General features: G+C 33.3%; 2 protein-coding genes across 4 annotated transcripts in view; one reads left to right on the top strand and one right to left on the bottom strand.

Moving 5' to 3' along the window:
- The window catches only part of LOC130817396 (callose synthase 9), a 43,342-nt gene extending 33,436 nt beyond the window's left edge, over positions 1 to 9,906 (top strand). For both annotated transcript variants that reach the window (XM_057683074.1, XM_057683073.1), the window contains exons 38-52: positions 301 to 416; positions 582 to 665; positions 763 to 875; positions 1,182 to 1,234; positions 1,332 to 1,508; positions 2,541 to 2,588; positions 5,564 to 5,722; positions 6,568 to 6,681; positions 6,765 to 6,853; positions 6,939 to 7,097; positions 7,217 to 7,319; positions 7,806 to 7,925; positions 8,672 to 8,722; positions 8,811 to 8,993; positions 9,484 to 9,906. In XM_057683074.1, coding sequence (XP_057539057.1) covers positions 301 to 416; positions 582 to 665; positions 763 to 875; positions 1,182 to 1,234; positions 1,332 to 1,508; positions 2,541 to 2,588; positions 5,564 to 5,722; positions 6,568 to 6,681; positions 6,765 to 6,853; positions 6,939 to 7,097; positions 7,217 to 7,319; positions 7,806 to 7,925; positions 8,672 to 8,722; positions 8,811 to 8,993; positions 9,484 to 9,720 — 1,806 coding nt within the window. In that variant the 3' untranslated portion in view covers positions 9,721 to 9,906. The remainder of the gene's footprint in view (positions 1 to 300; positions 417 to 581; positions 666 to 762; positions 876 to 1,181; positions 1,235 to 1,331; positions 1,509 to 2,540; positions 2,589 to 5,563; positions 5,723 to 6,567; positions 6,682 to 6,764; positions 6,854 to 6,938; positions 7,098 to 7,216; positions 7,320 to 7,805; positions 7,926 to 8,671; positions 8,723 to 8,810; positions 8,994 to 9,483) is intronic.
- Positions 9,907 to 11,775: 1,869 nt separating this feature from the next.
- Positions 11,776 to 17,216, bottom strand: LOC130817394 (protein trichome birefringence-like). Of its 2 annotated transcripts, none has more exons than XM_057683069.1 (7): positions 16,600 to 17,216; positions 15,389 to 15,581; positions 14,646 to 14,839; positions 14,406 to 14,564; positions 13,239 to 13,602; positions 12,834 to 12,898; positions 11,776 to 12,042 (listed from the first exon to the last, which is right to left on the bottom strand). In XM_057683069.1, the coding sequence occupies exons 1-5, from the start codon at positions 17,214 to 17,216 to the stop codon at positions 13,278 to 13,280; spliced, it is 1,488 nt and encodes a 495-aa protein (XP_057539052.1). In that variant the 3' UTR covers positions 11,776 to 12,042; positions 12,834 to 12,898; positions 13,239 to 13,277. The 2 variants fall into 2 exon arrangements, with proteins under 2 accessions (XP_057539052.1, XP_057539053.1); XM_057683070.1 differs by having other exon boundaries at positions 11,776 to 12,034.
- Between the last annotated feature and the right edge of the window lie 3,023 nt (positions 17,217 to 20,239).

The following is a 20,239-nucleotide window of genomic DNA, read 5'->3' as shown; positions in this document are numbered from 1 at the left end:
GTCAGAAATAGAAAGGGAAGGAAGGATGAGAGGGAGAGAATTATAAATATAAAAAAAAATGTGGAATCTATTATGATTTTGGCTTCATTTTAATGGAAGCGTTTTGTACCCATTCATGAATTCTCATATTGGTCACTGCTGCATTGACAAGGATTGCTGCTGCCTGCCAGTCAATTGTTTAGAGCACGTTTAGTTGTGATTTGGGTTTCCTGCCTAAGTGTGTTTTAATACCTTTCCAGTGAATGATTGATTTTTTTTTTTCCATAAAGGAATTTAATTTTTCGAATGGCTGTTGTTTAGGATAATTATTTTGAAGAGGCTTTAAAGATGAGAAATCTACTTGAAGAATTCAATCATGATCATGGGATTCGTCCCCCAACAATTCTTGGCGTTAGAGAACATGTATTTACTGGAAGGTACCGTCTTTCATACACACGTGCTCACATTTATGTCAATATTATGTACGCAGGTCTCTGTTTCATCTATTTCTGAAAGATCAAATGAAATAGTTTTGTCCATGTTTTCAGTTCTCTAAATATACAATGCTTCATGCACAACTAATTTTTTCCATGTTTATGCAGTGTTTCTTCTTTGGCTTCATTCATGTCCAATCAAGAATCTAGTTTTGTAACTCTTGGACAGCGTGTTCTTGCCAATCCACTGAAGTAAGTTCTTTTTGTAAAGGTTTTTACCGTGCGGTTGCTAAATCTTTTTTTAATTTTAATATATCGGTGTGATGTCACTGGTTGCCAATGTATTCAGGGTCCGCATGCATTATGGACATCCCGATGTTTTTGATCGAGTTTTTCATATAACACGTGGTGGTATAAGCAAGGCCTCTCGTGTTATAAACATTAGTGAAGATATTTTTTCAGGTATGCTCTTCTGACAAGAGTACCTACTACACACTTGATTATCTTGTATTTTAGTCTTTACTATTACTTCTGTTGGCTGTATTGATATTATCTGAGTAATTTTTGCGAGAATTTTCCTTTTTCCTCATAAGTAAACTCAACCTTCCAACCTTCTTCATTAAGGAATATGATACTTGACTGGTAATCATCTTTAGAGAAACAAATAGGTTTTGTTGAAACAATGATAACCGAGTCTAAAAGACTAAATCATGTGAACAATATTTGTGATCCAAGGATATTATGTTTGTTTCTGAATTTTGTATGCAGGATTCAACTCAACGTTGAGGCAGGGGAACGTCACGCATCATGAGTACATTCAGGTGCAGTTAAAATTCAAATCCATTGCTTGTGGAGTATATAGTTGGGATTAAGGCATCGCTATTGTACTTGTGGAGCATGTCTGATTCTAGTTTGCAGGTTGGTAAAGGACGGGATGTTGGGCTCAACCAGATTGCTTTATTTGAAGGAAAAGTTGCAGGTGGGAACGGTGAACAAGTTCTTAGTAGAGATGTTTACCGGCTTGGGCAGCTTTTTGATTTCTTCAGAATGATGTCATTTTATTTCACAACTGTTGGATATTACTTTTGTACAATGGTATGTTTAATCTTTTTTATCCGAGCAAGTGTAACATAAGTTGTCAACTAATTTACTTTTTAAATTTGCGATTCGCTCAAAATGGGTAAAATTAGCCCAAAACTGAGATTAGCGAAGCATGTGACACAGATTGTGCCTCATCTGTTACTGTTTTTTTTGGTTATTTGATTGATTTTTGAAGTGTCTAAAGTAATTTAGGCATGGAAATATATCTCTATGAAATTAATCTGTTTGAGATTGTGCAAGTAATTTTGACCGGGAAATCAATATACTGATAGATAGGGCTTGTTGAATTGTTTGGATATTTAGGCCCCGTTCCTTTCACCTAATATTTATTGAACTGAAATTATTTTTATTGAAGACTGATTTTATCGACTAAACTTATCCTTATTTAGATTTGTTTTGCTGATTGCCAATTGTGACTCATCTTTGCAGTTGCTAATTTTTCAACTTAAACTGATTCTCCTGAAAGTATAAAATACTTTGCATTTCCCTTTTTTAAGTGTTTCCTAATAAATTTCTAATTCTACTATATCTATTTTCTGTATGCTGTTCCTCATCATTTGGGCATTATTATTCCTCTCACTAAGTAACCCCTGCTAATCATACTAATAATCTCTCATGTGCGCCTATCATCCACCTCTTCAATCTCATAATTGTGTGCTTCTGTTTGTGTTTTCTTCTAGACACAAGTTCCACTCAAACCAAGAAGTTTTTGTTGGAGGGAGAATGTTGTTTAAATCGTGTTTCTTGATAAAGCTAAGTCAAGGTCGATGTATACGCTTCTGTGCATGTCAGATGACCGCTTCAATTATTTCCATCTGCATAGTAAACTGCAAATATCACGGCATCTAGAAACCTATAGGATTATGCTTAATTCATTTAACTCTATACTCATTTTGCATGAATCCCTTGATTCTCTAGTATTTAAAATTGCACAACCTTTATCATTCCTACTTGATCTTCTGCTGCCATTCCATGTTATGCAGCATGTGTTATTACTAAATTGTCTCATTCTTTATATCTGTGCAGTTGACGGTGCTGACTGTGTATATTTTCCTGTATGGGAAGACATATCTGGTAGGTTGTGTGCTCTTTCAGAAATTCTACATAATGTGCCTGCATTCGTATTTACCAGGGCTTGCTTATCTAAACATAAGATGAACTGAGCTTGTCTGCTGAAGTTTTGTTTACTGAGGAAGCTCTATCTGTTCTGTGCTCTTTATTATGGCATTTGGTGCTTGACGCAATGAACTTGAATCTGTGACTTACCATTGTTTTTACTTTATACTCTTGATAATCGTAGCAGTATTCTAGATAGTTGATCATGCGTATTGATGCGTTTGAACAATAGCATAAATATTTATTATTACCCCAATATTTTTCTAGGGAAGCATATGTGATGGTAAGGAAGGGGTTTTAGAATTGGAATTTATGTAATCCTAGCCTTGCTAGGACAAGAATTTTGTTTCCAGTTAAACCTTGAATTTGATTGAACCCACAATGACTTTATGCTGCTTTCTCCTTGTGATTTTTAAAAAGAGCTAACTGAGAAGATGCAAAGATCATAATGGCCATTATTGCCGGATACTCAAAACGATACGGAACATGGGAACAAGAGTTCGGAACAGTATTACAATTAGCTATTTTTTATATATTCTATAAAATCTCCAAAGAATTAAAAGAGAAAAAATGAAATATAAATAAAATATTATTGTTTTTATTACAGATAGTTGTAGATTAAAGTGTGAGACCTTCAAATAAAAAAGAAAGAAGCAGCAACTGGCAAGTAAAAAGTAGTGAGGAATAAAAGGAGTGGGGTTAAGAACCTTAAAAGGAGAAGAGATTAGCTTTTTCATTTAAATTAGTGATGAAAAGTAAAAAAGAAATGGAAAGGGAGCACATGATTTTTAGAAAGGAAATTTATTTGTCCACTTTCATAGTTAGTATGACTTGACGAACCGATTTGCCACTCATGTTCATCACGCATTCTGGGTTGAAAGTCCTAGATTGCAGATTGGTTGGTCCATTTTGTGTTTCGGAATACTTTGAGTCTAACTATCAAGGGATAAAATTTAGTGAATTACGTCATGAAGTTGTTGGAAAGATTGTTAGAATATTGCTTGAGAAGATTAAGTATCATCTCAGAGAACCAATTTGGATTCATGGTGGGAAGGTTTACGATGGAAGCAATTCATTTGGTGGTTTATGACAAAGGGGAATACCTTGTAAGTATATCGACATAGTTGAACTTGTTTCTAACTAGTGAAAACAAATATTCGGATTTTGAACTTGCGGAGGAGCCACAAAGGATTTTTCTATAGATTTTGGTTCACATAAGGCTTAAGGTTTGATTCTTTTTGTATTTATGTTTATCTTAAACGATATAATACCCTTGATTGTTTCAGGAGGAAGTGTCATAGTGTGTTGTTTGCTTATGGTATTTTATTAGTGTTGAGAATAAAAAACTAGCCTCAAGCACACCTGGATTCAAAGGGATTTAGACTGAATCATGTAAGATGAAGCATATGGATTATGGAACAAAGTAGTAACATGAATAGCAAGTAGCAACCGACACTACATGAATTTTGGGGAAAAAAAATCGTATAAGGAGAGTTATGGGCTTGATTGCATTTTTTTGTTGAACTACTATTACCATGCGATAATATGCCCATAATTATTATAATTGCACTATATTAGGTACTTTTAGTGGATAATTAATTAAATTTTATAATAATTTTGCTTAACGATAAAAATAAAATAACTAAAAATTTGTGATCTATAATAGGTTATTAATGAAATTTTGTTAGGGAAATGTTAAAAGAACTTCTATAGTTGGGGAGATTTTAGAAGAAAACTTTCTATAATATTTTCTCTACAAATAACTTTATAACAGTGAAATATTGGACGTTATAGGTTATGTAACGGTCAACACGACATTTTGACCATGAATATTCATCCACCGTTATATCATGAGATTTAACATTGTGACAGCTCTCAAAGACATTACATGTCATAATAGGTGAATTTTGCTCCATGATATAGAATGCCACATTAGTATCGAGTCACCTAGTGGAGATCTGTTAAGATAAGAGCCTAAGGAACTGCAATTGAGTGAATAATTCGAGTATTTGGGGTCAATATTTTAGAGAGACAAAGATATAAACCAATTTTGTATTTATTGTGGTTGGCTCAATTCGAGATGTGTAATTGACGTTTTATATGATTTAAAAGATCCTCTAAGGTTAAAAGAAAATTTTTATCGCATTAACCATTAGATCAAGATATGATGCATCACATTTAATGCGGTTGGCTCAAGCGTAATTGACGTTTTATGCGATTTAGAAGTTCTTCTAAGGTTAAAAGAAAATTTTTATCGTATAACCATTAGATCAATGTTATTATACGGGTTGGAAATGTTGGGCCTTTGAATAGTATCATAGTATCATAGTAGGATAATAGAAGAAGTTGAGATGGGTATGATATGATGCTAGAGTCAACATACAATGGAAGAAAAATTAGGAATGATGACATAAAGAAGGGGAAGGCTGTGGCAAATATTAAAAATCAGATGAAGAAAAATCATCTTGTGTGTTTAAGCGTGCACGACGTCTGAAAACAACCTTATTATGAAAGGTGGAAGATTGGAATCTGGAAGATTTCAAGAGGAAGAAGGGGGCTAGAGATGACTTGGATGCATAGTGCAAATTGTGGGATACAGACGTGGTCGTGTAAACGGTTGCCAAAACAACTTTCATGGTCAATGTGGATGGTTTCCTGATTATCTCGGCTTATATTGATGTTCAAGTAAGCATAAAATGATTTACAATATGGTGACGTAGATTACATTTTGCAGTATTTTCGTGTGGCAAGAGTGAGAAAGGATATGAGAGACTTTAGATATACAACAAGATGTATGAATGCATGGATGATATTTGTTTTTGAAAAGAAAGTATTTTTTGAACCAATTTTATTCTTTTTCTTGTATATGTTCCTGTGACTATGTTGCTTTGACCACTCACTTTGACTTTTGGAATGCTTTAATTTTTTTACAGGCATTGTCAGGAGTTGGTGAGACTATACAAGATCGTGCTCGTATTAGTCAAAATACTGCACTAGGTGCAGCCCTAAATACCCAGTTTCTTATTCAGATTGGAGTCTTTACTGCTATCCCAATGATTCTGGGTTTCATCCTTGAACAAGGGTTTTTCAGAGTATGTTGTTTTGAATTTGGCCTGAATTCTTATGTCTATTGAATCCATACATGTAACTTCCATTGTTCTTTTCCTAACTGATGGATGATTGATGACAAAGATCTCTAATGATTTGCTTTATGCATTCTGTTGGTGATGAGAAGTACCTAATTTTGACTTGTTATAGTTATGTACTCATAGTTGATGTTTCTGAATTACATACCTGAATTTGTAGTAACGAAGTAGTTCTTTTTCTATATTATTATTGATTTTTGTTTGATCGTAATTCGTAAATATTTATTATTGTGAAAAATGGTATATTGGATATTGAAATGGATGTAAAAGGGTGAATCAACTGTGCATAGTTGTATGCATTATACTGCTACACTAATAATTTTTTGGATCATACTCCCCTAATGATCGTAAAACAATCTAATTCAACCCATTTATAAAAAAGTGAAATGATGCTAAGCAAGAACAGTCTTTCCAAGCTTCTGTGAAGGTATTTTTGTTGTAACTGCAGCCCAACATCAATCACTAAATTCAAATTTTCCTTTGATGGTCCTGATAAAGTGTTAACCAGAATCAGTTTCATCCTCTTTTGGAACGGATACTTCTTACTTAGTATGTTCATTTTTATGCATTTTGAATGTGAGTAAAAGCATGTTTCTTGGATTGGTTTAAGGACTTTATGATGGCTTAATTTATTTTTTGTCTGACCAGCTTGCCATTGAAATATGATGCAAAGCACTAAATACTTCTCTTTGTGTTGCTGCTCGAGATCAGCTCTAGTTGCCTTTACTTTTCGTAGATCTACTGTGTTTCGGATTTCTATATCTTAGTGATGGACTTTTTGTACAACACAGGCAATCGTGAGTTTTATCACAATGCAGTTTCAACTTTGCACCGTCTTTTTCACATTTTCGTTGGGAACGAGAACACATTATTTTGGTCGGACGATTCTCCATGGTGGTGCGAGGGTATGTCATCTTCCTACCTTAGCTTATAGTGATTATGTAAAGATTCACTTTATTTTATTTTTTTGCAATTATTTGTTGAACAGTATCAAGCAACTGGGAGGGGTTTTGTTGTTCGCCACATCAAGTTTAGTGAAAACTACAGGCTGTACTCTCGGAGTCATTTTGTTAAAGGGTAAACTGTCTTCTTTCCCGATTTTCTGTGGCTTATGTAATGACATGAAGAGAAGTCTTATAGTTGTATCATATTTTTGTTGTAGGCTCGAGGTTGTGCTTTTGTTGATAGTATTTCTTGCATATGGTTATAATGATGGTGGTGCGGTAGGCTACATTCTTCTCTCTATCAGCAGTTGGTTTATGGCCCTTTCCTGGCTTTTTGCTCCGTATTTGTTCAATCCATCTGGATTCGAGTGGCAAAAGTAAGTTGGGGTGTTCTTGGCTTAAAATAATGTTTCTTTTGTTGATATCTTCATGTACTTGTAATTGACCGTATTGATAAAGTCACTCTGATTCATGTTCGTCCATTTGTCTTTTGTAGGACTGTGGAGGACTTCAGGGATTGGACAAACTGGCTTCTTTATAGAGGTGGAATTGGAGTGAAGGGAGAGGAAAGCTGGGAAGCTTGGTGGGAAGAGGAATTGGTATTTTATACTCTTAAAATTCTATTTGTGAGGCTGTTGCCTTCCAAAGAATGTGGATTTAGTTTTGAAAATATAACTTCCTGAATATTCACGTCTCTGTCTTCTTTGGCACCGCCATTATCAGTTATCTTTTGTTGTTGCAGATTGATAGGAAATTTAGCTTGCACACATTTGTTCCAGTCTAGTGATATCATAAACTTCTTGGCTCAAGATACGAAAGATGATTAATTAAAACTCGATGTTGATTTATGTTTAACACATAATTTGTTGTATCATGAAATCTGGACTCTGGAGTCTGGACCATTGCCAAAATCTTTCTTCGTTGATTCAGTATCATGTCTCTTGCCCTTAAATCCTCTATGACTTGATTTTTTCTCCCATTTCTGTGTCATGTCAAACTGCCTGCTCCAGGAAAACGTGTTTAATCCATTTTGAGTCTTTGAAAAATCAACTTCTCTAGTCGATGCTAAAAAAACGTTTTGACAGGGGCATATTCGGACCCTGGGAGGGAGGATAGTTGAGACAATATTAAGCCTAAGATTTGTCATATTCCAATACGGCATTGTCTATAAACTACAAATACAAGGGTCAAACACTTCATTTGCGGTAAGAACTCAGCCTGTCCTCAAATTCTCTTTCTCGTTATTTGTGAATTCTTCCATCTGTGACTGTGTTCTGAATATTTTGCTGGTTGATAATATATTTTGATCTCGTATAAGAGAGATACCAGTGACTAACAAAACTCCTGGATCTTCGCACATTAGTAATGTCTTCCTTGGCAAAGGAAAGAAGACTTCCCTTGTCTGTTGAAATTTGTGCGTTTTTGAGGTGTATATCATTCCGTATTTTTAATCATTAATGATTAAAATATGTGTTGCATGCTATGAATTTGCTCGACTTGTCATTGAAGTTTGGGATTTCACTTGCTACTTTTTATTTTCATGCATTTTGCATGACAAGAGATAGGAACGAATGGAGGAGGAGGTTATTTGTAGATGATCATTGGAATTGAATTTGTTAGTTGTAGATTATTATTATATATTATTACTATTAGAATACTTCTATTAGATAGGAAAGAATGGAGGAGGAGACAATATGTAGATGATCATTGGATAGAATTTGTTGGTTACTGGATTGTAAATTATTAATAAATATTATTAGGATAGGACCAAGTAATCTTTGTTGGACATCATTTCCCATTTTATTCATTTTGGTTCATATAACCGACCTTGTATTGTTGGAATGTTCTCTGCAGCTTTGTCAAGCTAGAGCATGGTGCCAGAATCAGCTTATGTTGATATAAATATATAATTTTATTTTATTTTATTTTTATTTTTTTTCTTTTTTTGCAGATTTATGGCTTTTCATGGGCAGTTCTGGCTGGTCTTATCATTCTTTTCAAGGTTTGGCTTGTGGATTTGAAGTGTGATTAGCCTCATATTGTTCAACTCTGTTTGATGTTGCTGAATTTGTTTTGAATCTCTGCTACAGGTTTTCACTTTCAGCCAAAAGGCATCAGTCAACTTTCAGTTGCTGTTGCGTTTTGTTCAAGGGCTTACATTCTTGATGGCCTTAGCTGGTATAGCTGTGGCCGTTGTACTCACTGATTTATCTGTTGCAGACATATTTGCTTGTATCTTAGCCTTTATTCCAACTGGTTGGATGATTCTTTCAGTGAGTTTTCTTGCTTTTCTATGCAGTATTGCCATTAATCATCTCCTTTTCCAATTTGCCCCTCCCACCCTTTTCTTGCCACAAAATTAATGTCTTTTTTACGGCCCGTTTGGTAGTAGGTAATTAATGATGGGAATGGCAATGGAAAATTAGTGTAATTTTAGTAGGAAAGTCTCTTGATAAGTTAAATGGTCATGCTTGTTTTCCTCCAATTATTTCATTTTCTTCGCAAAATTCATTCCAATGCATTATCATATGAAAATGTGGTATTAGGTTGTAATGGAAAATTTGAACCAAAAAGCTTTTATAGGATCAAAATTTCATTATCATAGGAATAAGATGATATATTTCATGAAAATTTACACTACAAATCATTCTCATTATCATCGATTAGTACCCAACCAAACGGGTCGTAAAGTAATAACAACATGAATAGATCTTACGAAAAGATACGTTTTTGCTTCTGTTATTAACTTGCAAAAATTATCAGATTGCAATAGCTTGGAAACCATATGTCAAAAAGTTGGGGCTGTGGAAGTCCATCCGATCTCTTGCACGTCTCTATGATGCTGGGATGGGCATGCTTGTATTCATCCCTATTGCATTCTTCTCTTGGTTTCCTTTTATGTCAACATTCCAAACAAGGCTCATGTTCAACCAGGCGTTCAGCCGAGGTTTGGAAATATCTCTCATCCTTGCCGGAAACAACCCTAACACTGGAATATGATACACTGGAATATGATTTTCGGTCGTTGCAGTTTTTGTATATTGAAGGATTTTACTGTTTAGAGTAGAGCTTTGTGTGTTTTCCATCTCCTGTTTGGGAGTTTTGGTGATTTTGTCTTGATCAATTGAGCAGGCTGTATTTTGTTAGGAATGTTTTATTTTAATATATTTCTCCAATTCTATTGCATTAGTTTGACATGATGGAAATTTGTGTTCATTAATGTATTATGGTTAGAGCCTTAGAGGCAACATTGACTTTAGACTTTATATGTACTTTGTTTTAAATCATAATTTTTGTTTCAAATTAATAGAACTTTCTTTTGTTGAAGATTGAAAGGGCTACTTTTGTGTAGTTGGCTTTTGGATTACATGTATACCTGTTAAATTTTGATTCAATTTTAAAATGTAATCGAATGCAATCTGAAGGAGACTTAATTTATCCAATATGTTTTTCTAAAATTGCAAATTTTGGAATTCCACATGTCTTGAACACGATATCGGGTTTCGGGTGTTTGTTGTCGATCAAATATTTTGATCAAAAGAGTAATATCAATTATTGTGTAATTATTTAATATAATTTTCTTATTGTAAAAAAGTCATTGTTATTGATGCAAGTATTATAAGAACATCCAATATAGGTACCTAAGCACAATTGAGTTTTATCTCTAAGTATGTTTAGAGCATTTCCATTCATGATCATAAACTATCAAATTTAACTATTTACGGTTATTTTGATCATTTTATGTTCAAAGGAATATCACAATCCTAATTATGAAATAAAAAAAATATTGCTTTTCACCTTTTCCTTCATTTATACCTTACCTCAATTTTCTCTCCTACTTTATATTACTATTTTTGGTAATGGATATATATGTGCCTAAATATAGAGGAGAATAATGTATAAATGTTGGTAGTTTTTTTTATTTAATTTAAATAATTTAATTATAAATAAAATCCATGAATGTCATTATACGTGATTTGAGAAATTTTGCCAGTGGGATTAGGTTTCTTGTATTTGACCATCTCATTATTAATTTTTGACCAACAATAAAATTCATGACAAACTGTTTTTTTTATCAAAATATCCATTAATTACCTTTGGAGAGTTTCTCGGTCTTTTCAATAAAGAACTTTCTAAAAATACAAATATTGTATGACTATCTTTATTACTGTTTTACTTAGGTGTGTATGATAATTTTTTTTAAATCTTAATAGTTGTTTGTTTGGCATTGAAATTTAATTGATTGTTTACTTGAAAAGTTACTTTCTTCGCTAAATTTCTAAGAATGGTATAATGTTTGTTTGGCTAGTCATGAAAATTTGTATTTAACACTTGACTTTGTATTACAAAGGGTTTTATCAAAAAAAAAACTTATGAAGGGCATATGATTATTAAATTCTTATGATTATTAAATGCTTACACTTCGTAGGAATTTCAGTTTTCTAACCAAATGTAAGAATATAATGTTATTGCGTAGAAATTTATAATTTTAAGGAATTAACTCGCAACCAAACAATACAATTGCCCTTCCTAAATATATTTGGGTATGCTAATGGTTGCTAAGAGTTACAATAACTACTTCACATTGCTTGTGGTACTAAGCAAGTGATCAAATTGGTGGAGCTTTGAATGTGTTTGACATAAAACACTCAAAAATATTGATGGCAATGTCGAGTTATGAAGTGTGTTCAACGTTTCAATGCTATGTAATAAAAATTAGTATTTGCATAAATAGCTTCTACCATGGATCAAACTTGCACACTAAGTTTTTCGTTAGACGCATGACTACTAAACTATATAGTTGCAGAAAAAATAACTAAAAACGTTATTTATAAAAGGGCCTTTTTATTTTTTTTCCTATAGTCTAAAAATTATCAGAAACGACATTAAACATAAGTACGTAACCATGGAAACTAGAACCTATGGGCTACATAACAGAAGGTACACCATCTTTAGCAGAAAACCGCCATCTCCCTTCTCGTCAAGGTTTAACAAAATGAACGACTCTTGAGATACTTCACCGAATTTTCACAATTTCCTTATAATAACTTTCATAACATAAATGCATTGGGAATTTGCCATACTTTAAAGTAAAGTCCTAAAAACAGTTTCAATCTTCTAAAAATCATAAAAATAATAGGAAACATAGTAAAGAATTAAGACAACAATTTCCTTTCTAGTTTATGACATAAAATATGTTTAGAAGTTGAATTAATATCATATACAAAGGAGGCCTATATCAAAAACTCGTTAATGCTTTCGTTTGTCGCTTATCATTCTCCTTGTTTGTTGCTTTCTTCTTTGTAATATTATCCTAAGTTTCTTCAAGAAAAGTAAACGTAAGATCTCTCGTCAAATGACAATGAATAAACAAGACATATCTGTGATTCGCAACAAAGATGAGTTTTTGCAATCCACAAGCACGGCTGAGACTTAGAGATTTTCAAAACAGACCCGACCCTGTAATCGAACCTAAATTAACCCGACTTAAAAATGCATTTATAATTATGTAAAAATCAATATGAACACAAAATTCGATTTTAAACTGACCGAAACACCTGATCCAAAATCAACCCAATAACCCGAATGAATACCTCTAGGCAGAATACACAGATATTTGCAAACACACAGAGAACGCAAACAAGTAACACCTTCACACAGATGACAGAACCACAACGAAAAACAATGTTCGAGCTTCTCTCGTGCATCGTGAATACCATTGCATCAATAATGATCTTATATAAATCTTTATCAACCTAATCAAGCATAAGCACTAGAGCATAACAAAAACATGCATAATTGATGATAATTGCGAGCAAAATCATAAAAATACATAATTGAATCAGAACAGAATCAAGATATAAAGCTTGTCCAAAAATTTTCAGCTTACACCTAATAGTGGCTGCCTGACTGCTAAAATATCATATGCAAAATCCAAAAATTTTGTCCATCAAAACTTTTATTAAATGAAAGTTTAAAATCTTGATTAAATTGAAAAAAAAAAAAAAAAAAAAACTTTTTTGTGTCTGATCTTGGTATTTTATCGTTAAAATTGTACTCTTCGATATAATTTTAAATGAAGTAGTAGAAGGTAATAACTTGAAAGAGCTTACCAACGTTAGCGGCATTTTAAACATCCATCATTTTATCATCCTTGATCGTGTGGGATTCTTCAAAACTGCATACAGTGACCCAAAAAGGATATGAAATGGGGAAAACATATTGGAAGGGATAGAGTAGGACTTGACAGGACAAGAAACACAACAATCACGAATCTTTGCGACTTAACAAACATGTAATTTTGAACGACGAAACACCTACGAAAGCTTAAGCTTATTGTTAATTATATACTTCAACAACTTGCAAACTATAGACGAGTTTATGCGAACAAACTATCAATTTGAGAGATCCACACATGAACAAAATACACATTCTTTTTCTATTAACAACACGTAAGTGCATCGGCAACACCAACAATCAAGACTGGGAGAAGGGTATAATCTATATAAACAATTTACCCATGTTATTTTATAGCGCTGTTCTTGTTGCTGTTGTCCTCACTGTTGCCTTTGATAATGTCGAATTAACATCCGAGAATAAAGAAGCTCGTTCCATGTATCAGGAACGCCAGGAAGACACCAATGTGCACAGTCTTGGTATCTTGATGGTGAGCGCCTTTCCTGTTGTGTCCTATAAGCTGCAGGGTGGGCATCTATTCGGTAGTCAGTCATTCTAGTAATGTTAAGATAGAAAACCGGTACTTTAGTCCACTTGATAACATTCTCGAGTATTTTGATCATCGGGGGTTGTTCAGGTAAATTTGTGGCGTTCTTGATTGGCTCGATTTCATCACATGTCCCTCCAGAGTTCCATGTTCCACCTCTGCATATCATGAAGATATCCTAAATGTTTAAATGAGGTTCTTAACTCAAGAGTTTCAAACTACTTATGCCAAAGAAAAAGGGTAAAAGATAAAAGAATCATAATTAGCTAGGCATGTTTAATGTTTACTTTCTCCCTAAGTAATTGCACTAGTTTTCCATTTTAGTTTGTCATACTTACTTTAAATCCTTTCCTTTTTTGCCAATGGTCTCTCTCCCTTTCTTGGCAATGGTATCACTCCCTTTCTTTTACACTACGTTTGGATAAAGATTAATTAAATGGAGGAAAAGGCAGGAGAGGAATTTGAAAGGATTGAGGATCGCTTAATTGGTTAACAAAAAGGGAGAGGATAAATTGGAAGGGAGGGGCTGGCAGGGAAAACGTGGACAAATTTTGATATCCTTCTAAACAAACAAGGTGCACTCTTCCTCCTTACTCCTCTCCTTCCTTTCCTTTCTTTCCTTTTTCTTCTCTTCCTTTCTTTACTCTCCTAATTTGCTATCCAAATATTGTGTTATTGTCAATCACAAACTATTTTCCCTCGTCATCTCAATCACTCCATTCTTCCATCCACTTGTATTTTGTCTTATTTCTACAATTATAAATTTTTTTACACCATATTGCATGGGAACAGAGGGAGTAATAACTTTGCAGGCGAGTTTGAAGTGCTTCAAACTCAGCTACTGAATTATAACTTTGAAGTGATTTCAAACAACAATTTGCTAAAAATGTTTGAAATTGAGCAATTGTTACATTAAGTTGAAGTATAAAGTTTTTTTTTTTTTTTTTTTTTTCTTACTTACCCAAAATGAGAATTAGAATAACCCCTAAAAAAAACTTGTGTTTTGAAGGGGTCTACATTAGCATCCACCCATCTCCCCCAAGTTGTCACTGCTCTCCGAAAAGCCTCATTGCCTTCTAGTTGTCTATAGACATGGCTACCTTCTTGATAGTAACCCTCCCTACAAACAAATGTACTCTAATTAGTTTATACACCCAAGTGGAAATCTTACAATGAAGGAAAGCAAGTCTTGTAGAATTACCCTTTTGAAGTTTTCTCATGACTCCACCAATGTCCTGTATTGAAAACCAAGACATCTGCATCCTTGTATCTATCAGATGATCTTTCAACCAAATCAAGTCTCAGCGTCTCCTTCTTTGAGCCATTGTTGTCGGGCATTTCCCATTCTCGAACCAAGAATGGGGACCTAAAGAACTCCACAGAACAGTTGTAATCCTAGTAATTCACACAATCATAAAACATGTTATTGAAGCTATAAGGAGATTATAGCAAATAAGCATAACAATGCTATCTATTTCATGAATCCCACGTGATATGGGTAATTGTTAGAGTATATAACATATTATGGGGCTTCAACCAAAAGCTTAAATTGATGGTTGAAGCCCCTGTTAGAGTATATAATACCATTCTGGGGCCTTAATCATCAGCTTAAGTTTTTGGTTGAGTTGGTTTCTTAACATGGTATCAGAGCAACCGTGATAAAGGTACATGTTCGAATCTCAACCACCCCTCATTTAAAGTGAAATATTCAGCACTAGGTATGAGAAAGGCCTGTGCGTTACATCCACACCTCTTGCCTAAAGGGCTCTCGTGTGAGGTAGCGTGTCAGAGTATATGGGTGTATTAGAGTCTAACATATCCTGAGGCTTCAACCATCAGCTTAAGTTTTTAGTTCAGTTGGTTCTTTGACAGTAACATACTAACATTGATAGTATAACTAGTAAATGCAACTAATAATTAGCTTGTTTAAGATTAATAAAGTACCTCAAATAAGAAGGCATAAGAGCCCTCAGTGCGAAATTCTTCTCTTCCAGAGGCTTCAAAAACACTGGTCTTATTCTTCACTGAATTTCTGAGAACACACACCAGAGATTCCCACATGTTTCTATTCAAAGAATCACCAACAAATACAAGACGCTTCCCTCGCAACAATTCCAACATATGGGTGCCATTCAATCTGGAACAAATAAACAATAAATGCATCTCCAATAAATGAGTGTCACTAGAACAAAACTACAAATTAAAAACAAATGCCCATTTACCAATTTCAATTCCAAAACACACAACACCTTATTGCCCCAATGACACTAGAAGTGGGTTTTGTCTTGGCAAGATAAATGTGTCTAGCCTTACACAACAGAGTGCAAAAACAAGGTCGTATCATCGCATCGCGATCTTATTATAAAGGTTTAATGCGACTGAAATATAGGCTGCATTGACTGTGAAATCATTTTTATTGGTCGTGAAATCCATTTTGCGACTGTTACCAAGACCGTTAACAAAACTGTATTTTTGCACTATGTTATACAACACTACATTGCCCCCATATAAGGAGGTTGAATCTATGCAATCTTATAGTATCATTCGTTTTTTTTAATAGCAACTCACCTTCATGGCACACAATTTGAGGGCTACAATAGAGGATATAAGTGGATATATTAGCTAAAACAAGTTCAACCACTAATTAATATATTAGGTTAGTACGGTTAATTTATTGTGACTTAATTGTTGTTTGACAAATTACTAATAGCTAGTAAGTGGTAACTAATTACAATGGCTGATTTAACCAACTTATTTTATTAACTAATTTGATCAACTGATTTTAAATACGATGTTATGAGCAATGTGATCAAAACAGTTTATTCATAACAAAAAATATTTTCAACCAGCTAATTTACACTATTTTACAAAAATTACCTAATACATTATTTCCCCAAGCACCCTATATATAATCTCATCCTCATGCTTAAATGATGGATTGCAACTTGCAAATATAGAGATATGGTAGTACATCCCAACAATGCTACATAACCAAAATGTCCCTAAAGGGACTGGCCAAGGCTGATTAAATGTATCCAATCTTACGCTCGTAATAATAAAGATGATGATTTTAGTTTATCCTTAATTGCAAAAATGCACAAAAAAAAAATGCAAAAAAAATTGCAAAAAGAAAAAAAAAAAAATCTTCAACTTACCTAGGAATGTTGCACTCATGAGGCTGCCATCTATACTTCTCATAACCATAATCAGGCCTACCATTAAGATAACAATTAAAAGGTTCATCAATATGAGGACAAGACCCATGTTCATAAAGTGGATAAAAATCATCTTTAACCCATTTCCCATCAAATATATTACAATGAATCATTGATTTGTACCATTCTTTCCATTCTTTTTCTAAACTTTCATTCTTTCCATAATTAGTATTTATTGATTGAGAAGGTAAATCCTTGATTGTATCATTACCCAAATTAGCAAAAGACTCCTCATTTATCCCTTGATGAGTGGAATTTCCATATCCAAATTCATAAGAAGAGATGGGTAATTGAAAATTTGATGAAGAATCATTGGAAAAGAAATGGGTAAAAAAGGAAGAGAAGTGGGACCCATTAGAGGAAAGAAAAGAAAGGTTTCTAAAATTAATGTTTTTAAAAGGTAAAGAAGATGAGTTAAAAAGGATTAAAAATGTGAAAACAATGAAAGTTAACATAAACATATAAACACAAAAAATAGATTTTCTCGTATCAGAAATTACAGAAACATTTGGTAATTTTACTGGTAAAAGATTGTTATGTTTTGATTGATCTGGCATTTGTTCTTGTTGGAGTGGTTTGTTTGCAACAATGTGATGGTATAATGTCTTCTAAATGTGGAAACTAATACTAATTGTTAAATTTGACCTAATTCTTGGATTAAGATTTTGACATTGTTGATGGCTATTATTGATATTAAAAAAATATTTTTGAGTTTAGATTGACACATGTAAATATCTAATTAAATTGAATATTGCACTTAAACAGCATGAGTAGTTGTGCGCATATATTTTTTTCATTTTGCCCTATTTTATAGTGGGATTATTCATAAGATGTCCACAAACTATGCACTTTGTTTTGAAATCTTCAAGGTAAAATACTTCCTCCATTCCGAAAGATTCGCTACATTTCGATTATGTGCACTATTCATCGTTCAAGCTTATTAGTCAAGTGAAATTTTGTTTGAAACGTTTAATCGCATACTTTCATAATATTAATTTTTTATAATTTTTAGATTTGTATAATTCAATATATAAATAAATAAAATAACGCACTGAAATGCATAAAGAGTGAAATGTATCAAGTATAATATAACGGTAGAAGTATCAAGTATGATGAAATAAATTGCCATGCACAAACCCTTAGAGTTGCCTAAAAATAAAAACCAATCAACTAAGTTCAATAATGTATTTCCACGTATATTTTTATGCACTGCATTGGATACCAGCAGTTTCGGCCTTTGACATGAGCTACATGATGAGCTTAAGCACCGGGCTCCAATTTTGGTGGGTCCTATACAATATTTTTGACATATTAAGCATTAATTGTTGCGAGACCTTTTTAATGGATTAGCCTAATTGTAAAAAGAACAAAAATAAAATGAAGTGTTTTTCATTTCTAATCAAATTAACACACTAAATATACATAGGTTAGCCTAATAGAAATAGTCTCACTATGAGACTGTCTCGATTAAGAATTTTTGTGTCACTTTTATAAATACCTTCCTTCTTCATCCATAGCTCTTATCCTTATTCTCCATTAATCCATTTATATTACCCTTCATCTTCTCCGATTCAATTTCACCATTAAACTCAATTTCTCCATCAAGCTATTCTTGTCTACCCTCCATCTTCTCTAATTTAATTTTTGCTATTAAAATCTCAATTAAGATTGAGATTAGATTGACTAGGGTTAAGATCGAAAATAAGCCTTAGTTTCAAAGATCATACAATGACCTTTTTTTGTATATGAAGAGCCCTTTCCACAGTGATATGAATTTCCAACAAATTGAATCTTGTTTCTTATCCAAATTGAGTTTGTAAAAGTCCAGGTTAAAGTGAATCAGATATTCACATATAAATATGAATTTCGGATTACACGTCGGACATTTAAGTTAAACCGTTCCTAAGATTGATGACGTTCTAGAGATGGAGAAACAAGTAATCTAACGAAAACGATAAAAATAAATCAGCGGAAGTCTTCAAGTTTACAACTTGAAATCCTAAAGGCCTCATCAAAACGAGATAAATTCCAAACTAGAATAAACTTACTAATATAAATAATAAAGTTCAAATGAGAATGGCATAAATACGTATGCGATAGTCAACACGATTACAGTATCTAACTTTTGAATCCTCACACACTAGCCCCACCTGCAATCAACCTACTAGTTGTCAAATAACAACGTCATAGCAAGCATCAAAGGACACAAACCAATACATGTCAGAAACTTCATACATTGTATTGTACAGGTTACATACAAATAATGAGTTCATCCGAACATGCAAAGGCTCTAATAGTTAATATATCACATTTGACCTTGCAATTCCCAACTTATGTCGCTGTCCGTCCAATTCGAGTCGCCAGAGTAATATAAAACTTTGGAGGGATACACATGGAAGAGCTAATCCCAAGGTAACCCCCAGCCTAAGACGTTGCCCGTCCTATTCGGTTCATCAAAGGTAAAGTATGCATACCCCATGGTGACCGTAATGATCCAAATCTGCCATGGGAACAATAACAATAATAATTTTCATCCCAATAATTTAACCCCATGTGGGTATACAACCATCCTCAAATTTCAATTTAAAACTCTTTTCAAATTATTTTTGGTGTCTAAGCCTTAAGTGACATACGACATCACCTCATAGAATGAACACAACATTACTTCACATAACCAATTAAAAAAGAATGGTCTAAGCGTGTACCTTGATAGCACGGCAAATCAATTCAAGGCACTTTCACAAACGGGATGTCAACCCCTTATGAACTGAGGTCAATTTTTGAGGATTAAGATTGAATTAGAGCAATCGATCACCCAAAACTAACACAAGAATTTTTTCCTCACTTTTTCTCTCTTTTCTCCACCTTGGCCCAATGAAATGGGAGTATTATGAAAATTTTTCTGATTTTTCTTTGGTCATAGAACACACATTCAAAAACTAAATTAAATCCTCATAATGCCTAACCTAGGTTAGTTGTCCATTAAGTGCATTCAGGGAGGAGTACATGAACTCCTCCACTACACACCACAACCGGCCAAAACCCATCAAGTACCCCATTTTTTTCAAATTTTTTTCTTTTAAAATTTATGTATATATTGCTCGGATTAATTTGTTAGACGCAAAAGTCATCACGCGATAAACTTGATACGCGACAAACACGTGCACAACAAAGGTTTACTCGAATAATTATTTTTAATCGACTAATTAATTATTAATAATTCTTTTTTTTTCTTTTTTTTTCTTTAAAAAAAATCGACAATTTAACGGGGTGTTACAGAGTTATAGTAGATGTTTTTGTATATCAAAATAGGTGTTTTTTATACCAGCATATGTGTTTTTACATACTAAAGTAGGCATTGTAAATAGTTTAATAAGTAGATATTTTAAATAGATGAAGTAGACATTTAAAATGATTATTAGTATGTGTTCTTATTATATAAAAGTTGATTGTTTTGCGTACTGAAGTATATGTTGTTTTACATACTAAGGTAGACATTTTAAATAGTTAAAGTAGTTATTGAAAATGGTTACAGTTCCCATTAGAACAAGTAATAGCGGCAATTTGAAATAGTTATAGT

Source organism: Amaranthus tricolor, chromosome 7 (assembly GCF_026212465.1).
Source record: "Amaranthus tricolor cultivar Red isolate AtriRed21 chromosome 7, ASM2621246v1, whole genome shotgun sequence".
Taxonomy (NCBI): domain Eukaryota; kingdom Viridiplantae; phylum Streptophyta; class Magnoliopsida; order Caryophyllales; family Amaranthaceae; genus Amaranthus; species Amaranthus tricolor.
The sequence above is the reverse complement of the archived record's forward strand: the minus strand, read 5'-3'. Positions and strand labels throughout refer to the sequence as shown.